Source organism: Bos javanicus, chromosome 26 (genome assembly GCF_032452875.1).
Source record: "Bos javanicus breed banteng chromosome 26, ARS-OSU_banteng_1.0, whole genome shotgun sequence".
NCBI lineage: Eukaryota > Metazoa > Chordata > Mammalia > Artiodactyla > Bovidae > Bos > Bos javanicus.
This window is the reverse complement of record NC_083893.1, coordinates 18,738,006-18,747,826: the sequence shown is the minus strand read 5'-3', so window position 1 is coordinate 18,747,826 and position 9,821 is coordinate 18,738,006. Positions and strand designations below refer to the sequence as shown.

At 51.1% G+C, this 9,821-nt stretch overlaps 1 protein-coding gene across 5 annotated transcripts; it reads left to right on the top strand.

The window, feature by feature from the left end:
* The first annotated feature begins 683 nt into the window (after positions 1-683).
* On the top strand, positions 684-8,927 carry AVPI1 (arginine vasopressin induced 1). Of its 5 annotated transcripts, none has more exons than XM_061403016.1 (3): positions 684-859; positions 7,122-7,416; positions 8,366-8,927. In XM_061403016.1, exons 2-3 carry the CDS (start codon positions 7,130-7,132, stop codon positions 8,511-8,513), a joined length of 435 nt encoding a protein of 144 aa, XP_061259000.1. In that variant the 5' UTR covers positions 684-859; positions 7,122-7,129; the 3' UTR covers positions 8,514-8,927. The 5 variants fall into 5 exon arrangements, with proteins under 5 accessions (XP_061259000.1, XP_061258999.1, XP_061258998.1 ...); XM_061403015.1 differs by having other exon boundaries at positions 708-859; positions 7,019-7,416; XM_061403014.1 differs by having other exon boundaries at positions 708-859; positions 6,971-7,416.
* Positions 8,928-9,821: the final 894 nt, after the last annotated feature.

The following is a 9,821-nucleotide window of genomic DNA, read 5'->3' as shown; positions in this document are numbered from 1 at the left end:
TATTTAGCATGTGCCCTCCTCTGTTCCCAGATCCAGGCCTCTTCATCTGTTCAATCTCAACACCTCCTTCACAGAAAAATATTACTCTGCCTCTAGGACCTCCCCAAGGGAGCTTAGGTTCCTTCCTAATGTTTATCACAACTGTAATAAACAATTAAATGTTTTTAGTTTTTCAATATTTTGCTAAACTGTAAATTCCCCGATTTCAAGATTAGAACCCAGGACATTCTGGCTTTGAAACCAAAGGTCTGACTACCGCACTAACTGTCCCTTCTCCTCCCTCAAAGCTGGAGCCAGAAGACAAGTGGAGTAGAGTTCAAAGAGCTGCAAGTCTGTTTGCAGAGGGCCACACGCAGCAGCAAGGAACACGGCGCCGCGCGCACAGGCCTCGGGTCCAGAGCAGGGGGGCATCCGTCACGTGTACCCGGCAGGGCCAGCCGTCGCCGCACCCCGGGGCAGGAATGCGGCCCCGCCCCCACTCCGGAGCCAGCAAAACCGCGCTCTCCTGGAGGACTGACGTCAATGAAAGGGGCACCTCCGGGCGCAGTGCGAGGGTGGCAGTGGGCGGAGGGAAAGTGCTGAGAGGGCACGCCCCTCGCTGCTGCTCCGCCGCTAATTGGACCTGGGGCCCTTTCGCACTCTGATTTCCAGGCCAGTGGAGAGAAGGGGGCGGAGTCGGGACACGCCCCTCGCCTCTTTACGGCCGCCGATTGGCTCACCGTGTCTCCGCGTTCGATTTTGGAAGGCTCGCCGGGAGCTCTCACCTAGGCTCGGCTGAGGATTGGCTGTTCCGGGGCTGGGGAGCGCTTTCTCCGGGGAGCCGCGGCTGCGACCGAGGTGGCCCTCCTCGGGAGGCCAGGTACGTAGGTCGGCAGCCAAGCTTTTGCTGCGGTGGAGGCGGGTGGGAGGGCTGTCAGAGCAGAGGTGTCGCTGAGACCCGAACTCCCAGGTCCAGTCAGGGCCCGTCATGCGAAGCGGCCGTGTCTAAGACTTAGGGGCAGACCCGTTCTGGTGGTGTCGTCGTGTGATCTCGGCCAGGATACCCCCTCCCAAGGTCTTGTCCTGTTGATGAACGCCGTCTGGTCCTTGTGAGCACCATCACGGCAGGAAGCTCAGAGCTGCGCTCGCCCTTTCGAAAGCGTTGAAAGGGGTTGGAGTGGGCGCATCTTAGCTGACCCTATCCCGATTTGAGGTCTATTGGCTCTGCGCTCCTGCGTGGTGAGTAATCGCTCTAACTCCCCACGGGACCATGGAGTGCTGAGGGCACAGACACACAGTATTGGGAGACCTGCCTTTGATCCCTGCACCTTCCAAACCCTGGAGAAGCAGATAGCAGATTTCAAAGCCTCCTGGGTCCTTCCTCCCCATGAAGACTTCCTCAGCCATCTGGCAGGAACAAAAATAGCAGTGGTTGAGAGTGTAGGCGCTGGGATCAGACTAGGGTTCCCATCCCAGTCTCATCACCTACCCATCTGTGTGACTTTGGGAAGTTACCAAACCTTTCTGAGCTCAGATTTCTCGTCTGTAAAATGGGTGTAACAAGGATAGTGCCTCCTCGTAGGGGTGTTGTGAGGATTAAAGATACTACTTCTCAGGAAGTGCTGTTCTGCATTTGACAGGGAGCAAGCTTGACAGGGAGCCTCTACTGCAGGTATGATTTAAAAGTCCACAGATGAACCTATCTCCCTTTACTCTCTTCTCCAAAGAGTGAAGGCCCTTTCTGAGGGAGTTTCATGACAGTAGTGAGAATGAAAATGGCAGAGATTCTGTAATCCCTGGAGGCTAAATAGCCTGTCTCCCTCCCGTCAGCTTCCCTGGTAGGTCAGTGGTAAAAGAATCTGCCTGCCAATGCAGGAGATACAGGTTCGGTCCCTGGGTTAGGGAGATCCCCTGGAGAAGGAAATGGCAACCCACTCCACTATTCTTTCCTGGGAAATCCCATGGACAGACAAGCCTGGAGGACTACAGTCCATGGGGTCACAAAAGAGTTGTACACGACTTAGCGACTAAATAACAGCAATAACAACACCCTTCCATCATTCATTCATGATGTAATGTGCTGGGATAGATCCTTGGCATACTAAAGTATTAATCTCCCTATCCCCTAAGGGTTATCTATTCTCACCATTTTGATGAAGAGCAAATTGAGGCAGGGGAAAACCAAGACCTGCCAATGTATTCAGTTATCAATGGCAGAACCAGAATTCAGGGTTCTTGGACTCTACAAAAGAGTTATTCCTAGGTCTAGCAGGAGTTTGTTTTCAGGTCATATCTGAGAATTGACCTGGGAAAAGGGTCCATTTCCTTTCTCTACCTTCTGGGACACAGAATTGTAGACCAACCTGTGTCTAGTTCTCTACTGCCTGAGCTAGGCCCTGTGGGAGGCACCCACATAGCCATTTGGACTGAGCCTCCTGCTTGAAGGAGCCACAGATTTTGGCTGCTGTCCAGCGGGCAGGGAAACAGGCCAAGGCCACAAATGTTGATATGGGCCTTGGGCCAGAGCCTCCAGGTTTTTTTTTTTCTTTTCCTAAGAGGCCCTTGGCCTCTGGTTACAGATTATCATCATCACCAGTGCTATCTGAAGGGGGTGAGCTGAGTGAGTGAGGGCTCAGTTGCCGCCCAGGTCACACGAGTGTGTTGTGCCTGCCATAGCTCCCTGCACGTCCCCGAGACCACAGTGTGAAAAGCTCTCTGAACTGAGCTTCATACATTACAAAAAACGCTCGGTTGGACACCATATTTGTGTACTGCAAATTCAGTGCATGGTGAGTCACTTTTAAATATATTTCTTTGTCAGAGCTTAGCAGTTCCTTTATTGCCTGTTGCAAAACAAGTTGAACTTCAACATTTGATATTTACTTTGGGAGTTCATTTTTAAGCTAGTTTAGATCAAATTGAAGGATTTTGCAATTAGTCTTTACTCATTAGCTCACAGATCCATGCCTATCTTTTATGCCAGCTCTGAAATGAAAGATCCATTTATAATCTTTTAATAGCCCCATGGTTTCATTTCCCAGTTTAAACAAGGGCCATTGTTCAAGTACACACTGACTTCCCTGGATTCAGGTCTTGTCCAGGAAATCAGTGGGAAAGTAACACATTGAATGAGACAGGAAATTTTCTCCTGAATCTTCTGATTCAGCTTTCTCAAAGTTTACCATCTAATCCTACTTGGAATCCACTGATTTTTATTCCCAGCCTCACTCTGCTGTCTGAATTCCAAGGTGGGAGGCCAAGCCAGGAGTGAGGGACCTCAAAATCTGGAGTTGCCAAGGCCTCCCCGAGGTTCACGAGGATATGGTTGAGGCTTGGGGGCTCAGACTTGCCCACATGGTTCCTTGTTGGTTTGTTTGTAACTCTGTAACTGACTGCTGGAGGCAGGGCCTTGCAGCCCTGGTAGAGGTGGGTGGCTGGACCATCTGGAAAGTCAGGCTCTGAGCCATTTCCTCCCTAAGACAGCTGCTGCTATTTGATCCTATGACCCATCTCTCTGAAGGGCGGGTGAGACTGCCTGAGTCCCAGAGCAGGACTATCAGCTCTTCTCCCACCACCCCGACCAGCCTAGGAGTCTACTCTGGGCTTGGCCACAGCCAGTCTGGGTCACTAGAATGCTTTCGAGCAGTGAGTTCTTTCTTCTACCAGACCCTAACCCCACAGCAGCCCAACAGTGTCTGGCCTCTAAGGAAGACTAAGGAGGGCAGAAAAGGGGAGTCCCCTGGCACCTAACTATACAGACGTGTCCACACATGTAGCTCCTGGGCCCTGGCAGAGAAGCTAACTCATCTCCACTTCTGTGTGGACCCAGCCTTGTCATGGAATCATTGACTCTCAACACCAGCACACGCCCCGGAGACTATAAGAATAAACCCTTCCTTTCAACTGTAAGAGGAAGGGCCCACAGAAGCCATGTGAAGTGCCTGAGGTGTCTTAGCCAGTGAGTGGCAGGCAGCACTAGGGCTCGAAGCTAGTCCTCTGACTCAAGCCAGAGCTCTGTGCACTGGGCCGCGTAGCAGCTCCTGGTTCCTTCTGTGGAGGCTGGGGCTCTTCCCCTTCAGAGTGCCATGGGTTCACGGCTTCAAGGCTGGGGGCGGCCTGTCACCCTGTAAACAGCTTTGGCGCTAGTGAAGATTAAAACAAATTCCATGCCCTGACTCTTACCTGGGGTGTGGGACATTCATCCTTCTTCCCTTTCTACTGGCGAGTTTTCCCCTACATGAATTGGAAAGAATAGTGAAACAGTCTTCACAGATATAATGGGAAGAAATGTGCTTTGAGCTGCCAGGCTGTGAGGGCAACTTGGTGATTCAAAAGCTCTGGCTGCAGTCACTTAGACTAGGGCTCACCTGAGGATAGGGTGAGCTCGGGCTCAGGGCTATGTATTTCAGCTCCTCTTTAGTCCCCTATGAATGGCAATGAGGTTAACAGTGCCTGATTCCTAACAATGGTTTTGAGGATGAAATGGTATCATGCACGTTGCTGATTCAGAATAAACACCCCCGGCATGCGTGTTTAGTCGCTTCAGTCATGTCTGACTCTTTGCCACCCTTTGGACTTGTAGCCCACCAGGCTCCTCTGTCCATGGGATTCTCCAGGCAAGAATACTGGCGTGGGTTTCCATGCCCTCCTCCAGGGGATCTCCCTGACCCAAGGATCGAACCAGCGTCTCTTATGTCTCCTGCACTGGCAGGCAGTTTCTTTACCACTAGCGCCACCTGGCAAGACAAACACCCCATAGTAGTTAGCTTTTACTTCTCTTTATCAGCCTGGAAGTGTGACTTGGTGACTTGTTTTCTGGTCACAGGATATCATCCAGCTCTGGAGGTTTAATTACCACACATATTAGGTCTTAACTGGATTCCCATAATTGTGCCTACAGAGAGGCAGATTTTAAAATCCCCATTTTCCAGATAAAAAGCACAATTTTTTAAAAATTAATTTATCTGAAAGTCTTCTGCAGGTTTATTTTAGCTACTAAATCTTTTCAAAAGAGAGAGCGGGTTATGATAGAAACAGGGTGAGTGTAGAAATTATTAGAAGGAGGGTGGCTACTGAGGTGAGGAGGAGGGAAGGCCAGGGCAAGGGCAGGTGGGGAACAGTCATATCTGAGGAGTCTGAGTGGGAGGGAGAGACGGCTCAAATTCTCAAGAGCATCAAAGGCAGGTGAGAGTCAGGGTTACGTCTGCAGGTGGGTAGGTTGAGGATAGGAAGCTGGTAATGCTCTTATTTCTATGATTCTGATCCTTTGTACTTTTTACAGTTGAGTATGTACATTTTTTATTTAAATTTATTTCAAATTTGATTTCTTTCTTTTTTAAGCTGGCTGCTGGCTGACAGATCTCTCTGTAATTAGCTGCATAGTGGGATCTGACTTAGCAACCAGGCCTTCCTCATTAGGCTCAGGACTGTGCAGGGAGAAGGGAGCACAGGCAAGGCCTTCAGCTGGCTCAGGCCAGACTGTTCAGAGGAAAAGGAGGGTCCACATTACACCCCTGCTGTAAGTGAAAAAGTCCTGAAGGCCAAGAAGAGGGGCGTTTGTATTTCTTTAGCTCCCACTGGGGACCTGATACACACTAGACCCGTTTAATCCTTACAATAATCCTGAGAAGTGTTATTAGCCCCATTTTCTAGTTGAGCAAGCAGGCCCAGAGAGATTGAATAACTTGCCTAAGGTCACAGCCAGGAAGAGCTTGGGTGTGTTAGCTGCTCAGTCGTGTCCTACTCTTTGCAACCCATGGACTGTAGCCTGCCAGGCTCCTCTGTCCATGGAATTCTCCAGGCAAGAATACTGGAGTGGGTTGCCGTTACCTTCTCCAGGGGATCTTCCTGACCCAGGGATTGAACCCTGGTCTCCCACATTGAGGGCAGATTCTTTACCATCTGAGCTAACTGGGAAGCCCGGGAGTTCTGTATAATGCCAAGTCTTTGGTCTTCTGGTCTCCAGTCTATTTTCCAATCCCATAGCCATTTCAGGCTGTAGTGAAGACAAGGATAAGGTGGGTAAGCCTCTTATCCCTTTACCATTCACCAAAAACTACGTAGAACTGAGATAATTCTGTTTTCATTTCTTGCATATGGGGGTGGGGTGTGGCACTGGCCCGAGCCTAACTTTTATTGAACTTATCATAGATTTCAGCCTCTTGCACTGAGAGGATACTTCAATCCCGTAGCCCTTTCTTCTGCCCCTACCTTTCTCTCTGTGGTTCTTTGGACTGTGGTTAGATCTGATTGGTCTATTTCATCCTGTTTAAATTATATGGACTTGGCTCATCCCTTCTCCCCCCCAGGAGCTTGAAAATAGAAGACAGGATGCTCTTCTGTGTTACAGATGGAAAAGCAGACTGGTGGGACATCTTGCATGGTCTTAATGCTTTGTGTCTTCACTCAGTCCTCACAGTGACTCTAAGAAGTAGGTACTTGTATTGCTGATTAAGTTTACACAGGAAGCAGTGGAGGCGAGGAGGATCACCTAGCCAGTAAGTGGTAGAGGCGGCCGGAAGCCGGATTCCTGCCTGTGGAGCCCAAGGCCACAGCCCCTCACTTGCCTCTGTGCCACAGAGCTTGGGTCTCAGCATCAGAGTATTGTTCTTCAGTTTCCTCATCTGTGACATGAGGAGGTTAAAAAGTATCTACCTCCTAGGACAGTTGTGCTCGTTCATGATTCAACGATGTTATGTGAGTACAGCTGTTATGGGGGTACCTGCAACCTGAGTGCTTAAAACATTTCAGCTGCTATGGGTGTTATCGGGCCTGGGCTCTGCGTGGACTCTGGAGCCAGAGAGACTTGGCCTCTGCTTCTGGCTATGCACTTACACATGGCTTTGTGTCCATGAGAAAGTCATTTAACATCTGAGGTGTGCATCTTCATCTCTAAAGTGGAGATGCACAATCCTTACCTTCTGTGACCCTTAATACCTAGGTCAGGCTTGTAAACACTGTAAAGTCTGACTATCGTTATTATCTCCCCAAGGTGCCCCGGGAAATCAGTGATTTCAAGTCAAGACTTACTCTATTTCAGCTACTGGAGAACAGAAACACCAGAAGCCCTTGCGTTGGTCAAGACCCCCAGGCTTGGGAAGGGCCCACTGAGCTGCTGACATCCCTCCCTGCTCCTTCCTCAGCACCCAGGATGGGCACCCCTGCATCTGTGGTCAGCGAGCCACCCCCCTGGCGGGCCCCCCCGGAGGTCCGGGGCCGCAAGCAGGCCGCAGCCAACATCTTCCAGGACGCTGAGCTGCTGCAGATCCAGGGCCTGTTTCAGCGCAGCGGGGACCAGCTGGCTGAGGAACGGGCACAGATCGTCTGGGAGTGTGCAGGGGACCATCGTGTGGCCGAGGCCTTGAAGAGGCTGCGCAGGAAGAGGCCCCCTCGGCAGAAGCCCCTAGGCCCCTCGGTACACCACTGCAGCAGGCTCAGGTAGGCCATGGAGCACGACAGGCCCGCTCCTCCATCTCCCGGCTGGTGTGGCCTGAAGCCACTCACCTGGCCTCCCTGTGAGGTACCTGCCATTGGGGTTGTTGCCAGGTCTACACAGTGCCTACCGTGTGGTTGGCACTTAAGAGACTGTTACTGCTGGGGCCACCTATGACCCTGTGAACTCCCATGGGAAGGGGTGCCTGGGTCCACTCAGTGCCACCTCATTTCACAGAGGTTCTGAACCAGGAGCGAGGGAGGGACTATGGTTTGGATGGGGAAAAAAAAAATCCTATTTACCTGTTGTTGAACAGGTAACATTCAAAAATAAGCTGGGTGATCATCTGAGCTGTGGGACTACTGAGAAGATAGCATAGGGGAGTACCATAGAGGCATCAAGGGTTAAAAACTGTTGAGAAACTTCACCTGAAATTTCCCCCAGTCCTTCGCCTCTTTGCTTAGGTCGCTGCCCACTCAGGAACAGCAAGCCCCCAAGAGACCAAGCTGAACCATCTAGGTGGCCTAAGCAGTCACTCTGGGTTATGCTCTGTGCCCACAGTCAGAACACGAGATCTGAACAGGCCTTCAGAGGTCATCAGGGCCAGGGCAGCAGATCAGCTTTGTTGCTCCTATGAATTTCAGTTGATCAGTAATCCCTGCCGGAATCATCGTAAGAAGGCTACTTGCCCTCTGGTCTTGTACAGGACAGGATGAGGAGGGTGGAGAAACACAAGAGTGTCACACCCTCTGATCTAGTCCAACTCCCCTTACAGAAAAGCAGTCTGAAAGCTATGCCTTGTCATGCAGCTCTCTGGGGGCAGAGATGAGACCAGAGCCCTGGTCTCATTTGGCTCTGAACAGTGTGCTTTAATAGTTCATTAGGACCAAAATCTCTTCAGTCCCTGTTCTTTCCTTCCTACTGATGTTGGCTTAACATGACTGTTCCCTGCAGAACTGCAGAGCCCTGCGCTCCGCAGAGCAGAGCCACGGAGACGGCTTCCAGTGAGCAGCATGTGAACTCTAGGAGGGCCAGCGCCCGGATCCGCCGGAACTGGAGGAAGCCAGGACCCATAAGCTACCTCCATCAGATCAGACACTGAGCCGGGGAAGGGGCCGGGCCAGCTGTATCCTCCCCAGGATTCACAGAGACTTTTGCCAAAGGGCTGGGGAAGGCAAAGAAGAGACAGCCTCACAACAGCCTCACTGCTGCCACTGGCCTGCGCGGGCCAGAACAGGCCTGGAGGCTTCCACTGAGCTGTCACAGCGGACCCGTTCCTCACCAGACTGAGGAAAAGCAGTGCCCGTTTCTGCCTCAGCCCTTCTCAGTTTAACACTATGCCTGGGCTGCAGGATAGTTTTCCTGGGAGTCGAGTGACAGGCACTCTGACGCAGCATCCCACTACTCCTGCTACAACTGTGGCCCACGGTCCAGCAGCTCGTCCCACACCCCTGCCCCTCAGGCCAGCACAGGAAAAACGTAGTTCACGTGGCAAAATAAACCATGTGCACCGAGAGCTATGTGAGTCTGTCACGCAAGGGGAAGATCTGGAAATGGACACTCTGGAGCCGGGGGTGAGGCTCGGGCCCACTGCAAGGAGAGGGCAGTTCCCAGGAAGGAGAAAATAGAGCTGGCCTCCTGGTCCAAGGAGAGGAGAAGGGTCTTTGGCCCCTCCACCAGCTCCTATTACAGTCAGAGCTGCGTAGTGGGCAACAGGCCCAGGGTGGGATGAGTGCAGTCAATGCAGTGGGTACTTGCTCCTCAACTGCCCTCTACACCCCTGTGGGCAAACCAGTCTGAGGCGGCTCCGCAGCTGCACAAACCGTGCCTTTTGCATTACTGAAGTTTCCTGAAAACCCCTGAGGTGAGGATTTCTGACTGCTATTCTGGCTTTGGCTCAAAAGAAGCCATTAGCATTTAGCTTCCCTCTCGCCCCTCCTATCTGCTTGATTATCCTCACTTAGAGAAACCAGGGTTCAAATCGCTTCAGGTGGACAGGGATGCAGGGCTGCCCTCTTGTGGCCAAGAAGAAAAGCCAGTCCACATTCCTTATCCCAACCCCTTGGGGAAAGATGATTTTGGAATTTAGAATTATTTCAGCTTTTAGAAAGCAGACATTGCAAAAACTGTAAAATCCCTATCAGAGGAACATCTCAAAACAAAACACTAATATTTCTGCAAGAAATATTCACGGTAAGAAAGATACATGATGATTATAAACAGCTTTGCATCAATCAATGTAGGTTCAGGTCAGGTGTTGGTGTCAAATGGGTTAAAACAATATTTTGGGAAATGAGAACCTGTACCTTCCTCTACTAGAGGAAAACAGATTCAAGAGCCATATCTCGGCAACTCCATGGCAACACAGGGTTCTCTGTCCTTAAAAAGGCATCCTACCTTGTCTTCTTTC